Consider the following 23,884-nt stretch of genomic DNA (forward strand, 5'->3'; position numbering starts at 1 on the left):
TAGGTCTGTTTTTGGAATTGGCTAGTGCCTCTCGGAAGAAGCTGGATTTCTTGTTTTTGATGTGGTTGTTGTATTTCCTGCGTGCTGTTTTTAGTTGTAAGCGAAGGATGGCTGTTGGGTTGTTTCTCCACTTTCTTTCTTTGGCTCTCAAGGATCTTCTTTCTGCGTTGAGGTCCGCATTGAACCAAGTTCTAGAAGGGGTGGCACGGCTTCTTTTGAGCTTTAGTGGAGCTAGATTATCGAGAATAGAGACTAGCTCGGAGTTGTAGTGGTCGATGAGATCATTGGTCGAGAGGTGCAAAGAGTTGTCTGGAAGAAGTGAACTTATACTACTGGCCGACATCAATTCATACCCGGACAACGTCAGGACAGGCTGCTAGTCCATTGATAAAAGAGGAATTCATTTCTGAAGCATCATTAGATGGTAAAATTGCTTTTTGCTACTCCAGTGGGAACCAAAATAATTTATTCAAACAAAACCAAGGTTCCTTATTAAGTGCAACAGAGCAGTTCAGAGTGCTCACATCTATGAGCCTACCATCTACCTGGGGGGGTTACGCTGGCCACTTCAGTGTCGGGCCCCAATCCTTAAGGGGGGATCCTTACCCTTCATTAGGACCAGGTACAATAAATATTTGTGAGATATGGGAGACTCAGGGGCAAACTGTAATAAGGCACTTTTGGATTTTTTTAATGTGTGGTCAGGCCTGATTGTAATTTCTGTGTCATCCGCATAGGTCATTAAAGTGAGACCAAAAGAACAATGATATTTGTAAGCAAGTGTCATATACATATTAAACAGTGCCACTCTTTGTGAAGAGCCTGGTGGAATCCCCTTTTCATGGGTGTAGAATGAATACTGAAATGCTAGAAAATGCACCCCTTAGGAACAGATGGAGCAATAAGATGGCAGCCAAGCAAAGACACTGGTCAGAATTCTAATCAGATAGAAAAGGGCGAATAAGATAAATTGAGAACTCATACTATGAAACTGTGTCTTTGAATATTAATGACATATGTCTTCAAACAGGACAGTGATTGGATAGGTCGTGAGCAAGAGGTAGAACACATCTCAATTTGAATTTCCTGAAATGTTATTTACCCATTCATTTGATTTATTACACCTTGTATAGACCAGTAGGTTTGCCATTGTTTTAAAGTTTTTCCTGATCAATCCTGACAGGAACATGCAATTATATTATGATTCAGTAATTGTGCATAAGGCATTATTTCACTGTCATCAACCTTGATTGTTTAGTGACAAGATCACGTTCTCAAGTTCTTTATTTGTTTAATAAACCTGCAATATCACAGGCAGCAAACATTACTACATGCATGTTCATACAGTATTTAGTAATTAGAGTTGGGGTTTTAGGGTACAACACCAACGTTACAGGATCAACAGCCTTCCTGCAGTGTGAACTAGAAACATCCTTTTACAAAATCAACACCCTAGATTGACTAATTCAGAACATACACACAGAGCATGATTCAGATACTAAGAAGTAGTCTTGCATAAATTCTAAACTGTTTCTACATTATTCCGCTTAAACCATTTTAAAATGTTATATTGTAATGGCAGGCCATTTGTCCTTAAATATGACAAATACTATGAACTGTCAGATAAATGAGATTAGAATACATTTTTTCAATTTGGGGGAGCAGCAGAAAAAGTTGTAAAACTAAGATTTTCCACATCAGTAAGTAATTATTTGGATTAGAATGTTTCTTAATAAAGAATTACAATGATTTTTGGAAGGGTGAACAAATAAATCCTTTTAATGTAATAATCTTTAAAGGGAGGAAAGGTAGTTAGGACTATTGACAAGGTATTTCCATAACACTTAACAACATCAAATACATTTTTCATTGCTAATTTGAGTAACTCAAGTTTAGCATTGTAAAATATGTAGCTTTAAAAGAAAAGGCTATTACGCTGGATTATGTAAGCATGAATGCTACATCTGATAGGAATTAATGATCTCAACATTTTTCCTGCTACTTTATTTAGAAATATATATTTGAGAAAAAAATATGGGGCATATTATCAAGGGGGTTTATCTCCGCTTTTTTGGCTTTAAAAGCCAAGAAAGCGGAGATAAAATTATTTCCCTATTACCAAGCTGTCGCTAACACCAGTTAGCGGCAGCTAGTAGGAGATAGCGACCATCTTGGGCCCCACTTTGCATGTCAGTGATATTTATCACTAATGAGATGCAAAGTGGGCGTGCCAAGATGTTAGAGACTGAAAACAGTCGCTAACATCGCTATCTCCTATTACCAACTTTTGGAGATATTCGCGCTAAGCGGGAATATCTCCAAAAGCTAACACCTGCCCTGAGCAGTTCTTAGCCATGTTATCCAATGGGAGGTGGATAACATGGCTAAGAGCATTTGCTCGATAATGCATGAATATCGCTGACTTTTCAGCGATATTCATGCATTTCGGCCGTTTTTTATCGCATTTGCGATAAACCTTGTTAATAGCAAGGTTTATCTGCGATAAAAATCGCCGATGTGCGGCGATAATTTTTGTCTCTAAACAAGTTAGAGACAAAAATTATCGCTAGTTGTTGGTAATATGCCCCTATATTCAATGATATAAAGTGGTGTGGAAGGGCTACCTTTAACACATATGCTAAATATGTTTTTTATGAAAGTATATTCTTATGCCTGTCATCTCTTATCCTTTTGGCTTCCAAGCAGCAGCTACAGCGATTAACATTTATATTACATGTTTTAACAACTCCCAATTTAGTGTAAGACTCCAGTATTTTTGTTCCCAAGTGTGAGATTGAACCTGTTTTCAGTACTCTGAAAAGTCCTAGTATATTTATAGTTTTTCAATTTATTTTGTGATAATGTTCACAAGCAAGAAATGGAGAGAAGATAGCTCTAGCCTGAAACGAATAAGTATTTGGTAAAATATCAAGGCATAATCAGCTTAGTGAATTATGTGAGTAGTTTTCTTTCCAATGGTTGGAGGAAATATATAGACAGTAGCTAAAATTGTGGATAGATCCAAAATACTTAGAGAAAACAACAGGAAATCTAAAAAGTTACCTTGTTTTATGACATTATAGGTGATAATGTTTTGAATAAGCCGACAATCGTAGCCTGTCCACAGTCAGGACTTATGTCTAAGTATTTGAATATAATGAAGTTAGAGCATTGAGGGCCAGATGTAGGTAGGCTTTTACCGGGTGGTAACGGCCGAAAATCGGTAAAAACGGCCGTTACCGAGGAAATGAGATGTAGGAGGCCATGATTTACCGACTTGTGAAAATCCGAGTCGGAAACATACCGACTCGGTAAGAATGACCCGGTAAAATTACCGTGTCGGAAGATACCGTATACATAAATACCGAGTTGGTATTCTCCGACTCGGTAAATCAGGAACGGTAAAAATTAGCCATGGAGATGTAGGTAAGCAGAAAAATACCGATTCTGCCGAAAAACGGTAATAATCAGTCGGTATTTACCATGCATTGAAAGCAGGTGGTAACCAAGGGAGGGCTATAAAAAAAGTCCCAAAATGCACCTCAGGACCCATGATGGCGGCTTTTTACATCATAGCAAGACGGCAGAGACTACAGGCAGCAGGACAGAGAGAATGGCTAAGGGAGGAACAAGTGTACAGGCAGAGGATAACACTGTTCCAATTGACAGAGCCTGAAATACTGCAGAGGTACAGGCTACACCCAGACACCATCAAGCAATTGATCAGGGACCTACACCCTCTCCTGGACCACCCAACACCCAGGGCCCATGCGATCCCACCTCATGTCCAGGTGCTATGTAGCTTACACCTGCTGGCCTCAGGGAGCTACCAGAGTGTGATAGCTGCAGTGGGTGGCGTGTCCCAGGGCTGCCTGTCCCGCTTCTTCAGGCGGTTTATTGACGCCATGATGCAGAGAATGGGGCATTATATTTCATTCCCTGTTACACCGGCAGAATTAGCCAAAACCAAGACTGACTTTTATCACCTGGCACACTTCCCTCACGTGATCGGCTGCATCGATGGCACCCACGTCCCACTCTGTCCACCTGCAGCCACAGAGCACATATACCGGAATCGCAAATCGACGCACTCCATCAACGTCCAGGTCATATGTAATGCAGGTAACCTCATCACTGACATCGTAGCCAAGTTCCCCGGAAGTAGCCATGATTCATACATCTTCCAGAACAGTGGAATATACACGCGCCTACTTGCCGGAGAATTTGGAAATGGATACCTGCTAGGTAAATCACATTGACACACCCTGACACTCACATTAGATCTACGTCTCATGTACTTGAAATTAATGTCTATCTTTCTCCCCCTAGGCGACAGTGCATATGCCCTGCGGTCCTTCGTGCTCACTCCCTACCTCAACCCATCCACCAGGAGTCAAAGGCGATACAACGTGGCTCACAGATCCACACGAAACGTAGTTGAGCGCACTTTTGGGCTCCTAAAGAGCAGGTTTCGCTGCCTCCACAAGAGTGGAGGTGCACGGCAGTACACCCCAATCATCTGCTGCAAAATAATAGCGACCTGTGCAATGTTGCATAATCTCGCCACCAAGCAAGGCACTGAGGTGGAGCTCACATATCATGAGAACATTGATGACGACCCAGAGGTGGCAGAGCCCCAAGCTACAGTGGCAGCAGCAGCTACAGATGGGAGACTGAGACGGGCAGAGGTCACACAACAATATTTCTGAGTGAGTAAAGAGACACAGGCATGAATGTAACTTTGTTGAAGTAGTTTAATATTCACTACGCCACAGCATTGTTAGCTCACATTGGGCTCACTAATACAAACACTCCATGAGTGTGATGTCACGGTTAACACCACCGTGACTACAGCCTTGGTTGGAGTGCTAAGTCATTGTTTGTGGGCACGGGACACAGGGCGGGGCTGCTGTTGCTGTGATTCTATGTCCTCACGCTGGCCTGTCACACTTCCACCACGCCTGCCACTCCTCCGTAACTCATGCACAGGAGTGCCTGCACCACTCCTGCTGGCGGACCCCTCGCTTTCGGCAGCACAAGTGTCGCCTCCAGTGCCAGTCTGTTGCGCGAGCACCAGCTCCATTGCAGAGGTCATCCTGGCCATGCCTTCACTTAAATTGTTGCAGCACTGCACTATGGCAGTTGCAAACGTGTTCAGGGCCATGGTTTGCTTGCGCGCATCCACACGGGCCTTGCGTCTCGCCAAATGGTCCCTGTCCAATTTGTCACACAGGACAGTCATGCACTGTGTGATATCCGATATTCCTGTCGCCATGGATTGCATGCTCTCTGCCATTTCCCCTATGCCCTTGCCTACTGCATCCAGTTTTTCATTTGTTGTGCGTGCGTGCCTCTGAACCCCCATCATTGCTTTCGCCTGCAGGCGCTGCACCTTCACCATGGTGGCCTCCAGTCCGCAGAAGACACCTTGGACTTGCCGCACATCCTCTTCCTCCCGTGGACGTCGCCCTCGGACACTGGCCCGCGTGACTCTGGGAGTGGGCTGCTGCTCGGTATTGCCTCTGTCCTGTGTGCCACCCTCCTCCTCCTCCTCCGATGATGTTTGCAGTATTCTGCGAGGGGGCACATCATGGCTCCTGACTCTTCCCAGCACTGGGGATGGTGATGTGGGGGTGGGTGATAGTTCTGCCGCTCCTGTGTCCTGACTGCCGAATAGGAGAGGGGATTGTGGATTTTCAGCAGTTGCCTCCTCAGGTATCGGGGCTGCCTGCTCTTGGTCCTGCCCTGCGTGAGATGTGCTAGGTCCGGCTACTTCCCTCCTCTTCTCTCTGACCTCAGCTGTGCTGCGCTTTGACTCTCCTGTGGACAGACATGGACATTGTGTCAGTTATGTTGATCACCTGTGTCATGTGATAAAATACACTTCTATTGCACTTTAGCCTGTCTCTCATTTGCCTATGCTACTTGTCTGTTGCTCCCCTTGCTGCAATGCACGCTGACTGCTCTGAGGTATCTACACGTGACTACATTTCACAGGATGCATTGCAGGACATTACTTAAACCTGTTGTGGAGTCTGATTTCTCCTGTGAGGGGAATAGGTAAAAGGGTAAATGATAGTGTTCTTGCATCTTACCTGGTTTCTTGGCTCCTCTTGCTGAGCTGTCTGCGTCTCCTATTCCGTGTATGCATTCCTTCTCAAGGGTGGTTGCAACCATCTCCTCGATGTCGGTGAGTCTGGGGGCTCTGTTACTTCCTCCGCCTGTAGCATCACATTCCTTGCGGCGGGCAGCAAGCTTCTTTTTGGTGATAATGCGGATGTCATACCACCGTTTTTTTAGGTCTTCTAGGTCACGGTGGGTGACACCAATGGCATTTACCTTGCCTTGTATGTCCAACCAGGTGCTGCGTTTGATGGATTCTGCAACATGCAGAGTTTGCTTTCCTAGGATTCTGCCATGATGTCTGACAACCTCAGAAATCAGCACCTGCAGTTCCTCCTGGCTGAACTTCTGCTTCCTTTTGCGCTCTGCAGCTTCTCTCTGTGCCTCCTGGCTCTCCATCTTGCAGTGTATTTTTGACTCAGGTAAGGCTGCTCCACACTCTGTCCTCCTGCTCTCCTGACTGTTTGTTTCTGCACCTGCATGGGCGTGGCCTGTCCCAAGTACTGGGGTGTGGTGGTAGGATCTGATTGGTTGGTTCCCCTGTGGCTTGGAATTTGGGTGTGGTTGGAGTACCTGATTGGTTCACAGGCGCACATGTTTGTCAGTTTCAAATTCTGCGGCGGATAGTTCCGACCCGGTGAATACCGGGTCGGTGTTTACCTACTCGGTATTTACCGGGTCGGATGTTGCCATTCATTCCTATGGGCCGTGGCACCGGTGGATCGGTTTGGGTTTTTCCGTCTCGGATTTTACCGTGTAGGTATATTCCGAGACGGTAAATACCGTTTCCGATTACCGACTGGTTCCGAGTCGGTATTTCTTACCGCCTTCATTACCTACATCTCATTTTCCTACTCGGTAATACCGAGTCGGTATGACTCGCTATTTAAGAGGTCGGTAAAAAAAAATTACCTACATCTGGCCCCTTGAGATTAATTCCGAAGCAGTTAGTTCTTGCCATATACTCTTTCCGTCTAATATACCAATTGTAATAGAGAAATCAATAAAGGCTGCATAATGTTTCTGAGTATTTTCTGATCACATATTTCTCCAATAATAAATGGAATGCTGAGATATCATCTATAATGGATCCATCTTTATGAAACCCAATTTGTTGAAAGAATTTTTCCTTATAACCCCAACCTTGAAGGTGTTATAAAACAATGACAACATGTCATTTACATCTAGTAACCCAATGCGTTTATAGTTGTTTTGGTTCAGATAAGGAGCCTTTTTATGGGTTGGTATGGTTATGCTGCCATTCTAGGATTCAGGTAAAAAAAATGTAAAAAGTGGTGCCAAATGCTTTCATCATTTGTCCAGTTCTTAATCTAAATTTAATATAGACATACCATCGGGGGATGTTACTTTGGTATCCCAAGCTTCTATAATTTGACCACATATATACTGGAGAACGTTTATGAGCAATGGTTTACTCATGGTGGGCAACATATTTAATTGTATCTGAGTCATTCTTTTAGATGAGTATAACTCTGAAATATATTCTTGATATTGTTTTTCTAAGTATTGAAATAGAGGCTTTAGAAGTGGTATCCTTGAAAATATTTTATGTGATATGCCAGAATGTATAAAGATACCAAATGTTTACTCAACATGTATATTATTTCTTGTTTATGTCATTTAAGTTGACATTTTAGTGCTTACATTTCTTTGGTTTATAGTAGTATTTTTTGTATTACATTTAGTCTACTTAGGAATTTATTTAAATGACAATGGCAATTGTTAATTTCAGGTGAGGCAGAATCAGGAGTGCAGTTGACATGTTTTGCCTTATTTTACACATTTGAGCTTTGGCTATCTTCAGATTTGAAATGGTATCCCAAAAGCAGTTAACCAATTGTATAGAGTCCATGGTGTTCCTATACTTATCATGATTTAGAAATGCGGAAAGGTCCCTCAGTAATAAGGCACCTGGAATTTGTATCAATGAAATTCTTTGTTTATCTTTAAATATTAAGGATCTGATTACAGTGACAGGGAGACCGCCACCTACAGCTTGTCAGTGGCGGTCCCTGCCATTTTCAACAACTTCACCACCCGCCACATAAGGATGGCGGGCGCCTGTGTGGCGGTCGGAAAGACTGAGCGCCATGGATCCAACAGGTTCCAGGAGCCCGTTTGTTAATTGGAAGCAGAGTAATGCCAACATTTGTGGCAGTGCCTACCAGGCACCGCCATAGACATTACGAATTTCCTTTCTGATGGCCCTTTCATGGTGGTGAAACAGCCATGAAAAGGCTGGCAGAATAGGATTTTGGGGGTCCGTAGTGGGCCACCCTTACTCCCTGGCCCACAGACACGGGACCTAAGGGGCACCTATTGTGGCCTCTACATATCCCTGCAACATTTGGCAGTGTAGGGTGTTTGTTTTGTATTGCGGCAGGTGCTGCAGAGCACCAGCAACAATACAAAATATGGGCAATTATGATTAGCCCTGTGAGACTGCCGTCTTGTAGGCATGCAGTCCCAAATGCAAAACAATGGCGGACGGACTGAAATCCGTCCGCCATCATAATCATAATTATTGCAATAGTCTTGAGCAAGTGTGACTGGTGGAGATTTGAGGCTCAATATCATAATCTAATGGGTGCTTATAACCATCTGCATTACATGCATATTTTATACTTGTGAAAAAGGTGAATATGAGACTGCAACATAATCCAGTAGTAAGCCTCCATTTTTAATTGAATGAGTTGCTGGAGCAGGAGCATCTCCTTCCATACTAGCCTTCAAATTTGTAAAGCCCAATGGTGTTAGTGTCATTCAATATATTCTCTTTCAAATTGCTATTTCTTATACCAAGATAGGAATTTCAAAGGCTTGAAATATTTCTCAAAGGCTTGAATCACTTATTGTGACAACATAATTTTATTGTCTTATTTAAATATTTTAATGTTTCTCTGTTTTTGTCTGGTGTATATGCATCCTATATATATTATGTGATTAAATTAACACAAATAATCTCGTTCAATGAATAAAATCTTTAAAAGTGGATTGAATTGATAAACCATTTAATGTGTAGTACTGTCTGAAATATTTTACCAGAAATAACGTTGATTATTTCTGTTATTTTTTATGGCACCCAAGACTTTTAAAATGGTTGTTTCTGCAACCAATACCAAAGCTGACTCCAAGTCTTGCACTGGAACCCTCACCTTCAACATTGTGAATGTAAATGATGAAGAGCCGGTCTTTACGTAAGTGCTTAGTAAATATATATGATTTGCTGATAGCTGCCATGTTGAATATGGAATTCTATGTTCTATGTAAAAACTCAGGATGAATTTGAATGTTTCACTCAGATACACATTGCTTCTTTTCAATTAACATTGGGTGCCGCATCCACAAACAGGAAACACATTCAATCAACACAATGAAGTTAATCCTTGGCCATAGATGTGATCTAGAAGCAATGTTAGTTGCTGAACCTGGAGACCTCAGCATTTACAATACCACTATTTGTGATATTCTGCACAATCAAAGAAGGTTGTAGGGGCTGGCACTGCCCGGTTAAACAATGGTATTCACAGTAATGGTCTGTAGCGTGCTCTAGGAGGTATCGCTGTCTAGTCCATGCAGCGTAGTTATAAACACAGTCTAATACAAAGCTACCCCGTCACTGGGGAAGACTCCTCCAAGCACTGCAAAGAAGACTGAAAAAGTCTTGTTCACTTGGTTGTGTTTAATAAAGTTTATACATCAATAATTGGTTCAGTGTATCTTTTCAATCCATTAATTTGATGGTAGTGTCTGTTTCAAACATATGATTGGTTGCTTCAAACGTCAAATGCATATAACAACAGGTTTTATGTGTCCCAATGCATTTTGGGCTCTCACGTCAGCCCTTCATCAGGGGTTTACTCTACAAAATGAAAAAGGCATGGCTATCAGCCTAAAAGGAAACTTCCTATGTTAAACATGATCTCGGGGTATCTAACCAAAAACGTGCATGGCAGTGGTGGACCTGTGAAAAACGTGCTGTGCAAGATTGAGGCATGCAAGTGCCTTGGTGACGTGATTCATGGATAATCAACACAGTGAAAACCATTCAAAACATATCGTGCGGTATTCAAATATGCTTTGAATTCAAAAGCGGGTGTATCTTAGTAACCAGAATTATGAAACGCTAATGTCCATGCAGTGAACCCGAGTGCCCCTGGGTGCTAATTTAACGCAAGTGAGATTAATGCAGTGTTTACAAAAAACGTGACTTCGTGATATGCGATAGGAAGAACTCACTCTCACGTTCGCATGTGAAGTGCTTCGACCTGCAATACATAAAACAGCGAGTGGCTTTAACTTTCGGCATTGTTAGTGTGCACGCTAGAGAATACGAAGTCCTCGGGAGAGGTACTTACTTTGACGAGAAGAAGTTGTACACAATGAGGTGAACCGCTAATCCTCCGTGATATCAGCGTGTGACTCGTGTAATGCAGTGCTTAATTAAATCAACGAGTAATGTGAACATTGAAGATGGACTAAGTCCTCTTGGTGCAGCGCCATCTTGGAGTGGTGAATTGATCAGTGATGTGCTATTGTGATGCCTATAACATATTAATATGGGTGGACTGGGTGCAAATATCAAAGTTACCAAGGAGTTTATGTAATCAGATATAAAGCATAAGAGTACATATGATGGAAATATTCTGCACAATATCTGCCCATTTCTCTCTGCATCGATTAGTAAATGTGGTTAATGAGAAACCAACATTGAGGTCCCAACTACATGTTGTTTCTCAATGCAATTTTGGTTTTGTAGGTCATTTCAACCAAACCAAACAATCCATATTGATCACATGTTGGCAGCAATAAGTGCCGCTATGCAATGGGTGTGCCTCAGCCCATTTGTTTTATAAAAATGTGACATTTTATTCTGACAGCAAAAGTTCTGGTGTTCTTGATGTATTTTGACCTTGTTACATAATTATATTGGCAGTTTATTGTTACTTACACTCCTGTTTCCCATTAGCTTCCTGTTTCCCAATAATGTATTTATCTAAAGATGACAAATGTATTGTGTCAGTTATAGTGTGAGTAGGATATGGTGTAAGTGTCAGAGACTGCATGTTTCTTGATAGTAGTTTCACTAATTGTTTGTGGGGTTCAATAGAGTGTAAATATTATTCAGCGATTTCTGATCATGGGTGGCTTTTATTGGCCAAGTATTGTGGACTGGTCCTTGACTGGTCCTTGGGAACACAGCATGATGCAGGGTTAGCACCTTTGAGTAGTGGGCATAGCCTAGAGTACTAAGGGGTTAGTTGGATTTCCAGACTACAGAATATGATTGTGGTAAGCAAGAGATACTGAATGGTTAATTCTATTATTCAGCAAGTGTAAAATACTGAAATGATATTCCCACAATGGGAAGTATGTGGCAGTAACAGTTGAAACACCAATTGTGGTGCAATTAGGGTTCCTAGCTTTCCAAGAGAAAAATACCAGCCACTTGTTATTATTTTTAGAGTCTGCAAAGGCTTGGACATGATACTAGCTTTGGCTTTAAACAACATTGAATGCATTCATTTGTAACATGACTGTCCTGCATTTGTTTACTTTAAATATTAGTCAGGGGTTGTAAACACAGCTCTAGGACACAATAAAAGTGCTTTCTAAGTATATTTGCAGTTGGCAGTATGTACAGATAAGGGCTAAAATTCAGCTTTAGGTGATTGTGCTTATTTCTGGCCAATAAAATACAGGTGGTGCTGGTAGAAAACCGGTCAGGTGGCAACCCTGGGTGCATTCTAAATCAAAACATCATACATTTGTGTGCTAATTTACTCAAGCTCATGAATTTTCTACATACATGGTCAGTGGAACAATTTACAGTTTATTAAGTTGTATAAAGACAACATTCATAAAATACCTAATTGATTTTATTTGCTGTATAAAATCATTAAATTTGCACGGAAAATGTAGATTGACTACCTCATGATGGAATTCATGGCGGTTTGATTTAAATTGCACCATTTCCTAGAGCACAATTGTGGTTGTACTGGTTTTAGGGACCCACCTAAGACTAAAGTTTATTCACTTAATTAAGATCTACAACTTCTCGTTCAGTTTTGAAAATATTTTGACATGTCATTGGAGTTTTGTTTTAGCATAGTTATGAAATTGTCTGTCTTCAGGAAATGGAGAAAATAGATAAATACCACCAAAACAATGCATCAATGATGTTTTAAAATTTACTCGTAACACACTATTGAGCTTACCCTAGTTAAATATGGTGTTCATTGATTTGTAGACAGCAGAATGTATATTTAAGATATTTTACAAGGTATATTTGAAAATATAGTCATAAGAGAGATACATTGTTTTTGTTATATTTTAAAATAAAATAATCTTGATCAATTTTGTATGTAGTAAAGCCATATAATATTTTAATACTTTTTGATATTTATTTTTGTATAGTGATTTTGCCATTGTTTCAACTCTTCTTTTGCTACTGGAGTTCCTACCATGTGGACATACGCGTTCATTTGCTTGATGATTTACCCTGTCCCATTAGTTAGAATATTTTTATATATGTTTTAATTAGGAAAATATTGCACAATTGCTCGGTGAAACAGAGACCAGCTTCACATGTTCACTTACCGTTGAAGATCCACAGATTACAAGCACACTGATGCATCAGCATGTGTAGATGATGATATTTTGGCTCGAGAAAGTTCTAGAAAAATAGCCCCTCCAATCTTCAAGAAAGGAGAAGTTATGCATTGCATACTGCGCAATGGGCAAAGACACACACACGACTCTTTATGTGGGACACTGAAGATGATCCACAGATGCTAGAGAGAGCATGAGCACGTATGGTGAGGCTGTCCCTGGTTTGGAGCGGCATGTCGGCAGTGAGTGGGGTCCGGGCTCAGTGCCGGTGCCGATGTTCGGATTGACGAGCGGCAGGCGATCCTGCTGACAATCCAGAGCGCACAGGGGCCCGGCAACACCAACACCAGGCGATAATATCAGGCGGGGACAGAGTCCTTTCAGCATGCGGAGCTTCGCGTATGTGCAGCCAGCGCAGCCACCATTAGACACGGCCGCAGAGTGTGAGCCCTGCGAGACCTGCAGAAGTGACCCAACTAGGTTGGTTGCAGCTTGTGGCTTCCTAGAGTTCCCTGCTCCTGACTGCTCTGTTTAGCTTCCTGGTCACCCCCTTACTACTCGCCCTTGCCTCCACCCCATTTCTGTCTTGTCTCTGCCAGATACCTTTTGCCACATACCTTTGCCCAGCTCCTGCTGCTCCCTCATTCTAATGCCTCCATCGACATCGGACATTGGACATTGGACAGGCTTTCATTCACAGAGCTCCACTGGCCCCTTCTGGCATAAGCACTATCAGCGGCATAAGCGACAGTAGCGTGCTACTAGCGGGGGCATTTGAAGTTATTAGAAGTCAGAAAACTGCCATAACTGGGACTGCTGAGGCTGAGGCAGGGGTGGAGTATGGGAGCGTGAGAGTGTGTGCAGCTCTCTGTCTGCCGTTCTCTGCCCTTTGCCCGCTGTCCAACATGCCCTGCACGCATTTGTGAAACGTGGTCGCCAATGCACCTTTTGGAAAGTACCCGCAACACAACGCGAGGTGCAAGAAAGTAGGGTAGCACGGGAGGTCTTGGAGTATTTTCCACCATGAGGTCTGGTAGGAAAAGGGGCCAGCCGGTGGTCCCTGTGCTTAAAGCCAAACAAATGGGGAAGACAAAACCAAGTACTACAAATTTGGTTTCATCCTTCGAGGAAGCAGTGGCCGCCTGGCCTAGCACTGTAGCGACAATGAGGTCGCCCACCACACCTTTCCCAAACAAAAATGTCCTCACAATTTCAATTCTTAAAGGACCCAGCATTGTCTATATTTTCCTCCAGTGATAAAATTCAGGGCCTTCAAGATCCTGTACTCCTCTTACAACTATCCACTATACCAGTCATGGTACAAGCAACAGAGGGAACACTATCAGTCCATCCTGAGGTCTCCCCGAAAGTACCAGACAAAACTTGGAATGCAAAAAAAGCAGCTCCACTGAACCACAAACGGGGGAAGCCGAAATGAAAGTAGAAGAGCATTCCTCCTTCCCATCCTTGTCCATTTGCACCCTCACCTGTACCACCACAACCTCTACACCTGTAACAACTAACCCTAATAAGCAGAATAAATTGTGACCAACACAAGTGACAACAACAAACAATGGTAAGGGCACAAATGTACGGCAAGATGAGTTAAGCAGACCCCAATTAAATCACTCTCCCAAACATCAGCACAAGATACAGCCTCAAAAAGATTCTAAAGAATCCACTCATAACTTGCCAATACAGCCTGAGGCCAGCAAGCTTGCAAACGCCAATTTGTCTCCAGAAGGGGAAACAAGGGGAGGGCTGAAAACCCCTAAGAGACCTCCAAAATCTCACCGGATTCCAGGGGAGGTGGGCAGGATTTAGTCGCCGCTTATGCCCTCTCTTACCTAGGATCACAGGAGTGGGTGGATTTAGCTACCTCCTATGTCTTGGATACCCTGGAAAAATAGCCTCTGCTTATAGTTGGAATTGGCACCTATTTCTACCTCAGGCTCATCATATCAAGCCGGGAAGCAGGCACAGAACACATGGGACAATATATTAAACACAATGCAATGAACCATCGATGTGTTACACTATCAGTCAGACAAAATGGACCTGCAGCTGACCTTACTAGATACACTGGCTCTTTTTGTGGGGGGATCGACAAGAAACTTGGTCAACTAAACAATTAGTAGAGCCCAGCAGGAAGCAAAATTGAATTGCAGCAGTGGTCCTATCATCAGTGAACTATCGTCACTTCCCTCAATCGTATCCACTCTTATAGAGGGCCTGCCATAAGGCCCAAACCAAGAAAAATCAATGGTGAATCCAAATAAAGTAGCGCTCAACAAGTCATTGAATACGGATCCAGCTGTTCAAAACTTCACTGACGTAAATCTTCCGAGTCGCCAAAGGGGCAGCTCAGCCCTTGGGATCCTTTCATTACCCAAGGAGCAAACCCTTACTAAGAATGCAAAGCGACGCCGTCAACTCAGGACAAAAGGTCATAACAAAACATCTTCCTCAAGTTTTACTAAAGTTTACCCTCTTTTCACAACAAAAACACCACAGCAGATAGCGTCAGCACAGGTTACTTCAGCACACTCCCTAGCTGATGGAAGAACTAACCAGCTCAAGGAAACCCACTGTAAGAAAAATAAGGATGCTGCACAAGCACCAATATTATCCCCTGGGGCAGCCTTGTCACCACCTAGCAGCCAAATTGACACCCCAGCCAATAGAAAAATATAAAGTCAGACAGAAAAAGGATGGTAGCACAACCTGCCGAACATCACAATCAACTGAGGAAAGGGAGCCATTTCTCATGCATGGTTCAAACCAGGCATTGGATTCTACCTCAAACTTACTTTTGCCGCTGCCACAGGACGCTAATCTCAAAACTTCAACCATGCTAAATGAGCCTCCAACCTACAGGATTATTCAGGCCTCGACCCAGGCACCAGAACCAGTGAATCGAAAAAATGATAACATCAGTAAAGTACAAAACACCACTCCACGAGGAAGCAAGGGTCAAAGGGAGAATATTTATAGACCTAACCAGATTCAATCCCCAAATCCTGTAATAATCAACACATAAATAATCTGGTGGTCTGATGAGGAATAAAAACTACAAAGACTAGAAAGGCAGGATCCAAAGTGATCACTCGTCAAAACTAAAGCTGGTGACAATTATAATCTCTGAGACATGTGCGACTCCATGACAGAAGAAACCCTGAGGAGGGGAGGATAAAATGAGGATTTCCATCAACTGCCCTTCGTGGCCAGTGTCATCATTTGGAATTCCAAAGTACCCCTGTCACCTCAGCTCTTCTGGCAGCAAACCAAAAGCTGGTTAACTAGGCGTAAAAAGAGACCAATGAGACAAGAGAAAAGATTGATAGCCTGGTTATCTGAAAGGTATACTCACCAAATCTTTTTTAAAAGCATTTAAACAATTGTTCCATCGTGTTCCTGTACCATCCTTAGTTTCCTTATTCATTGCAATTGGCACTAGCAAACAAAAATAACAGTTTGATTTAAGTACAAATATGGTTTTAAGCACCGCATAATGAAAATAGCATTGAAACTTCAAAAGAAAAATGTCCATGTAAAACATACCTTAGATAATCACTTACTATTCCAATATATTTTCAGAACATTATGTTTTATGAAAGTAAAACTATAAACATTTTGCTTTTCTTTGTAAGATAACTGACTTTTTAGACACGTTTTCCTTAGAAAAGCAAGTTTTCAAATATGAAAATCATATACATTTGTTCTCCTATTTCACTAGCAGTCAATGTGTTTCCTAGGCCGACTTTGTAATGGCACTCATTACATCTCCAAATCAGCAACCGATTACATCTTGGACATAAGAATCTTTTGTGTTCAATCAAAAAGTATTTCTTCAATATATTTGTTGTAATTTAGGAATTTTAGTGAATGTTCTCTTCTTGTACATGCATATATTGATGTAATATTGATAGGAATGGCACCCATTGAAGCACACAGATACAAAGTGTTATTTACTTAAAGTTAATCAAATGAAATATTGTCAACGATTGGTGCTAGTTAGATATGATGTGAATGATCCATGTGCAACTCAACCAGCCATATAAATTGTCTCGGACATGCAATGTAAACCTAGCTAGAAAGAAATGTGTACAAAGGGCGGAGAAAAGCAGGATCTTTGGAAGAGAGAATTATGGGTCATGATTTACATGGCAAGGTGAAGGATATTGGTACAATGCTTGTTTGAGGGCTGGGCAGAAAGGGGGCTGCTAAGCAGCAGGTGAAATGAGGGTTGGGAGGTGAGATATTTTATAGGAATGGTTGGCATCCAGCTGACTATACTATTATAATGAGCGTTGGACTTGGCCCTCTCTGCAGTGTCATCCAAAACGTCTTCCCTTAACCTGCCCCACTTGTTTTCTAAACCTGTTTTATATTGGCTTTTAGGACTCTGTGGATGGTGTCCTTCTGACCAGTGCTAAAGTGCTTGTGCTCTCTCCTTTACACAATATAAAGTTAGCATACACCCAAATGGCACATTTAATTTACTTACAAATCCCTAGTCAAGTGGCATTACATGTGACCAGGGCTTGTAAATTACATGTTACAGGTGGGCCTGCGACGCTCATTGTGCCGCCCACTTAAGTAGCCCTTTACACTTGCCTCAGGCCTGCCATTGCAGCCTGTTTGTGCAGCATTAAACTTCTAGTTAGACCTGGCACACTAAACTCATTGACAGGCCTAAACCTTCATTTTGAATACGTATTGATTACCCCTAGAGTTGGTCCTATACAATGTATCTAAAAAGTTGGATATGTACTTTTGAGTTTTACATGAACTGGTAGTGAAAAACTCTTAAATTCATTTTTCTTGCTGCAAGGCCGACCTCGCCCTTAGGAAAAATTGAATTACCTTATTACATTTAATAATTAATAAAGGTGATTGGGAGTAGGTAGGAATGTTGAGTTTGGTCTCTAACAATTGTAATTTAAAATCCTCTTTAATGACAAATCCAAATTTTAAGTCACAATTCTGAATATACCACTTTTAGAAAGTTGGCTTTTTTTGTCCTAACCATTTGGTGCCTTCAGCCTGCTCCTGGGTCACATGACTAGTGTGAACGACAGTTGGCCTTTGTGTATTCCTCCTATGTACCCACAAAATAGAGAGACTAAATGGTGCCTGGATGACCCATCTAGGAAGGATGAGGGGCGGAGAAGTCACCTACCACGCTTGCAACTCAAAGGGTCTGTCTTAGCAAACTTACAAAGAGCTTCACAATTGGGCATTGTAACCTCAGACAACCTGGGACCAGGACAGGAAAGCAAGAAATTCCAGACAATTTTGTGGGGGGAAAAGTGCAGAAGCTTCACCCACTTCAAAGGGGTCACAGGTATTGAAAATAAATCCAAAGGCCAATTATTCAGTTCACTTCTGGACCTGCGGAGGGACTATTGGAGGACTGCCCTGCTGCTTGTAGGTTATTGTGCTCTTCAGGGGGCTACCCTGCTGCACCATGAGGACTCTCCTGCTGCCTTAAGCCTGTCATGTGCCATCAGAGGACTGCTCTGCTGCTGGACACCTGCTCTTCTGCTTGTACCCAGGACTACCAAAGTGACTCCAAGGGTTTGTTGGTTGGCATCCTGATCAGAGCTTCTTGGTCAGAAAAGGCTCCACCCATCTTGAACCTGCACCTGGACCCAAACTGAGTGAGTTGTGACCCTCCATGTGGTGCCCCTCCACTTCTGGACCCTTGCAAGTGGTGCTAAGAGTGCAGTACCAACCTAACTGAAGGTTCTACCAAATCTGGTGCAAAGCAACGCAAAGCCCCCAAAGCAATACTGTGTAGACTGCGCCCCAAGGACATAAGTTACAATCCTCAGTGGACCAAACCTGGCCTTGCAGTCAGCCTGAACCTGTGACTTTGACCCATTCCAACGTAACAAGATAGCATCATTTGGCGGTTTTTGTCTATTGACGCTACTTTTATCTTAATTTTTTAAATTGCATATCTCCATTTCTACTGATTGTACTATATTTTTCTAAACTGATGTGGGGTGTCTGTTACATTATTTGTTATGTACTTGTGTTGTGTTGTTACATTATTATTATTTATGTGCTGCACAAAGACTTTACACACTGCCTCTAGGTTAAGCCTGACAGCTTTTGTTCCAAGCTATCAGAGGACTGAGCACATGTTAATTTACTGACTTTGTTGTTCACCCTGACACGGATGTTGACTGTTGCTTAGGAAGGTCACACCCACCCCCAAACAACATCCTAATTTCTCACATTGGTGGTAGCGGTGGGATCAAGTATTTGTGTGTTTGCAGTCCCATTCAATGATTTGGTGGAACACTAAAATCCCCTTATAAGAAATTTGAACCCAGATTCAACGTCTTTCTAAATTCTCTTTTTCCTCCTCAAATGGTAATTTCTCCAATTGTAATTCCTGCCCTACCTTTCTGCATTTGAGAGTTTTTTGTTGGTGTACATGGGATACCTTGCCAAAACGGAAATGGAGACCAACTGCCTATCATACTACAATATGAGAGAGATGAAGGAATTCTACAAGGAGAGAAAGCTGACTGTGAAAAAAGTGTCCCCTAAACAGGACATCAGGAAGCCTTGTATCATTTTGAGCTAGCCCGTGGGTGGAAAGATCCAACAGAGGACCAATTGGGTGATGACCCTGAGAATAATGAGGAGGAGTAAGAACGTGACTTTACATCGGCTCCAGAATAGAGAGGAGGGCCTGCAGATATTGGGGCCCCTGCTGGATCTCCTGCTTAAAACAGTGTGTCCTCTCTAAACCTGTCTCCTGAAGAGTTGAAGGACATGCAGGATAAGACGGACCTAAAGCTGTAGTTAGCCAGACTGTGGCAAAAGGGAGCTGAGACAGAAAACATCTTAGTGGAGGAGAGAAAGGCTGAGGCAGAAAGAGCCTCGGTAAATGAGAAGACTGAGGCAGGGAGAGACTTTAAAGAGAGAACAATTTTATTGGCATATGAAGTGAGTCTAAAGGAGCTGGATCTAAAGCTCAAAGGCGCCTCGGAGTCCAGCAGTAATGGTGGCAGCAACCATGCAGTGTCTGATGGAGACAAGAGGGTCCACATACTAGGAAGTGGTGTCTAAAATTTTTATGGGAGATGATATAGATAAGGAGCACATTCCTAGTGAAGGAAGGGATAGACTGTTGGCCCTAGGGAAAGGTGATAGGGTAAGGTATCCACTCATGAGGGACACACTCAATGAAAATATAGTCTCACCCGTGAAAACTACAGGCAGAGGTTTAGGGACAGTCAGAGGATACCCCTACAGACATGTGTGGATTCCATGGACTTCGTTTGTAGGGTTTTGGATGGTTGGATGGAGGTTAGTGAGGTAATTAATTATGAGGAGCTGTACAATTTGGCTGCCAGAGAACACATGTTCAATCATTGTTTTACAGAGCTATGCCAGCACCTGATTGACTGCAAGCTCATTGACCCAGGGGACTTGCAAGGGAGGCAGGCCTCTGGACTAGTACCAGAGGGTATGAGAATGTACCTTGGGGTGACTGCAAGGGGATGATTCAAGTTCCCCCCTGCAGACTGAGAGGGAGTTCCTCAGTGACCCAGATGGGTCTCAACACTTTGTTGGCGATGGTGGTACTGTTTGCTGACTGGGCTGCATCTGTAAGCAAGTTCAGGTTAGGTGCTTCACAGATGGGGTGTACAAGTGAGGAGAAGGGTTCCCCATTGGCCAGTTGAGTGGCTCAGAAGAGTGTAGACAGAGCAACCAAACAGAGTTCAGAGTGCCATAGAACTGACAAGTTTCACTGCAAAACAGGACCTTGGTCCATGTTCTTTTGACTAAGCAGGGAAGCCCATCATGGAATTGATTAGTCTGTCCTGGGTTTAGGCTGAATGGAGACGTGTTGGACCTGGCCCCTCCTTGCTGGGTTATCCCACACAATTAATTTACTTATAAGTCCTTAGTAAAATGGTACTAGATGTACCCAGGACCTGTAAATCAAATGGTACACAACAACAGACATACTGATATAGACATTCAGACAGTTTAGTCACTAACCCATACATTCAGTAAGACACATGTAATCACTGACTTATACAGTCAGTCACACAACTACTAAATTCTTCATCCAGACACTTATACACCCACTTATTCTTCAATACACCTTGGCATATTGTAAAACATATTTAAGTTTACAGAAACACACAGTCACTGGATCATGTCATCAGTGATGTCATTTGAGATGTCACAAGTGATGTCATCAGTGATGTCACTGACTATGTCATGAATTATGTAATATGTGACATCATCAGCAGTGCATTGTGTGGGTGCGTGTTATACTTAGCTCAATTAACTATAACAGCGGAATTTCTATGGTTTTGTATGTGTGAAATTTCCAACTAACTATAACATCCTTGAAACTTATGTTTTTTCAGTGAATTTCAAAGGTTTTTGAAATGCTAATTTCTAATCATATGTTCCCTGGAAGCTACTATTAATAATAATAGCAGATACGTGTGTAATTAGCTACTCCATTCCACATGACTAGTAACTGGAATAATTCCAGTGCTGCAAACAGAGTGCATGGTGAATTTAAAAGTGCTTACGTATTGCCTGGATGGGTGATTGGGGAAGTACATGGGACTCACAGGAGGATTCCTACGCTGCATGGGTAATAACTGCATATTTAGAGGAGTCTATCAATCGTATATAGGTAGTTAGAGGTCTCTATGGATAGTGTACAGAATATTGTGGCTGTACTTATATTTATAATTAGGTCATTCCATAAGTACGTGACTAGTAACTAGATGATTATTGCGCGGGAAGCCTGTGATCTTGTTGCCGTGAGGGAAACAGCCAGCGGAAGGCACATATTGCATCAAAGCCATAGGGGGAATGGCTGTTACACCCAGGACTACTGGCCCCAGAGAACCTTGCGCCAGCACTGGCACCACCACTGACGGGCACACCACAAGATCGCAATTGCGATAAGAAGGGCGGAAAGCTCCCGCAGCGCCGGACGCGTGCGGGTGTGCCCGGGCCACACCTGGGTAAAGCCCAGATCAAAGGCGGGACCAACTGCGCCCGTCAGTGACCGGAGGAGGCCCGGCCGGGCCCCATCTCTTGGCTCTACGATTAGAGACACAGAAGAGATACAGAAGTAAGGAGTGGGGCTGAATGGTTAGGGGTATATTAGTACTGATTCTGCGTGGGGAGATGGGAAGAAAGAAAACTATGCCGGCCCCTAAAAGCACAGACACAACCCTAGATGGTTTCTTACAAAGGCCTGTGGGGGCACTTAATAAAGAAATCAAACTGGCAGAACACAGACTCTCTCTGGCCCCAGTAGCTGTAGCTGCTGATATGAACACTCATCCAGGCAAGACCCCCCACCAAACAATTGTGGAGGACCCCAAGCAAATATCATCTATATCCTCTCCAGTTTAGCATGGGGATCCCCCATGTGTGCTCTCACCAACTGTTACTATTGTGAGGCAAGGATGATCTTGACAGGGATTCCACATATTACCCCAGACCATCAAGACATTTGTCAGAGTCTCCTTAATAAGTCTGCCGACTAGTGCTCTAGTAAAACACAGCCCCAGGTAAATTTGCATAAACACATTATAATGGCAAGACAAGTGAGTTGGTTAGGGAAAACACAAAAAGACATAATAGGCTATTGTGTGATCCTGAACTTTAATGATAGGAGATGGGCAGAATTTACCTCATGCCATTTTAGTGACCCAGTTCCCAGTGATTCCCCTTCAGGAAATATATGGGCCTGTTCTCTGGCCTTTTTTTATGCCCCCACCAAAGGAGCAATGGGCCTAGTTTGTGTTCCCAGAAAAGAACCCCTGTTCTTTAGCCCCCCACTTGGCATCACACAAATCGATTTGAAGCATTATGGGGCTTATCGGATAATGACTGACTACTAGTAGATCCACGTAGTCCAAATAAACTGTCACAGTCAGGAGGGTTAGCCAGGGAATCCAGCTGCCCAGTAACAGGAGCAGAAAAGAACAGATTAGGGTCCTACCCTGTTGACCACAACACATATACTACATCAGATGTTTTAGTAGCATAGATGAACAGTCATCAGGAAACAACCCCTCCACTTTCCCTACTTTAACTGACCTAGGAAGTGGGGGTTCTGTCTCAGATACCGAGACCGCTAGCAATAAGGAGGACCTAGCTTTAAGGCCACATAAAACCCATTGCTTTAGAATTGTTTCCCGGAATATTCCAGGTATTCACTCGAAATTGGATGACAAAATGTGGCTAAAGTACGTAAAAACCTTCAATACTGTCTGTACCCAGGAAACCTGGGTCAGGGAGAACATCGAACTAATTGGTTATCGGTCCCTGAATGTTCATGCAATTGTCTCACCTGCAGGGAGAGCAAAAGGTGGACTGTTGACCTTGATGTCTCTTTATACGGGTCTATTAATGTTAAGTCTGTTATTAATTCACCATGGTATCAATTGATATTGATTTTTAATTTGGTTCAGGTCAAAATTCTTTTAAATAATTGGTATTATAACGTTTTCAACCCAAATAGTACAGACATTATTGTAAACTTCAAGGAGGAGATTGACAAGATTGCAGGGAAGTGGCAGCTTCTGTGTATCTATTGGGTCAGGGATTTTAATTGTACTTTATGTAGATATAGCTCAGATAGGGCTTGTGGGTTAATAAATACTCAAGGACAACCGCTACCCCATTTTATACATACCCCACAGGGAGATGCCTTAAATGATATTATCATTGTGAATGATTTGTTTAAAGTGAATGATTTGGTCAGTAACATGGAAATTCAATACCCCACTTATATTGGTAGAGGTAGTGGAAGTGTCATTGATTGTATGCTAATGTCTAAGAAACATGCCTCCCTTGTAGTCTGTTTTGAAGTGGAGCCAACCAATGTATTTATGTATTTATTTGAAAAGTTTTATACAGTGTTGCAAGACCCAGGGGTAGCAGAGCGATTTACATGAGCATTGAAATTCCAGTGGGTACAGTAGGTTCAGCAGGATCAAAATATATACAGACATTGCATATTAGAAAACACTTCTTAAATGAACAAATAGGCTAATAGTTATGGCCATGAGGAGAACAAAAATGTTGCGACAAACAGTTAACACAGAAACAATAAAAA

General features: G+C 42.6%; 1 protein-coding gene across 1 annotated transcript in view; it reads left to right on the forward strand.

Moving 5' to 3' along the window:
• Window positions 1-23,884, forward strand: part of LOC147751480 (cadherin-related family member 3-like) — an 853,888-nt gene that overhangs the window by 382,685 nt on the left and 447,319 nt on the right. The window contains exon 11 of the mRNA XM_086933301.1: window positions 9,232-9,341. Within this exon, the coding sequence (XP_086789427.1) occupies window positions 9,232-9,341 (110 nt within the window). The remainder of the gene's footprint in view (window positions 1-9,231; window positions 9,342-23,884) is intronic.

This window comes from Lissotriton vulgaris, chromosome 1_1 (assembly GCF_964263255.1).
Source record: "Lissotriton vulgaris chromosome 1_1, aLisVul1.2, whole genome shotgun sequence".
In the NCBI taxonomy this organism is placed as follows: domain Eukaryota; kingdom Metazoa; phylum Chordata; class Amphibia; order Caudata; family Salamandridae; genus Lissotriton; species Lissotriton vulgaris.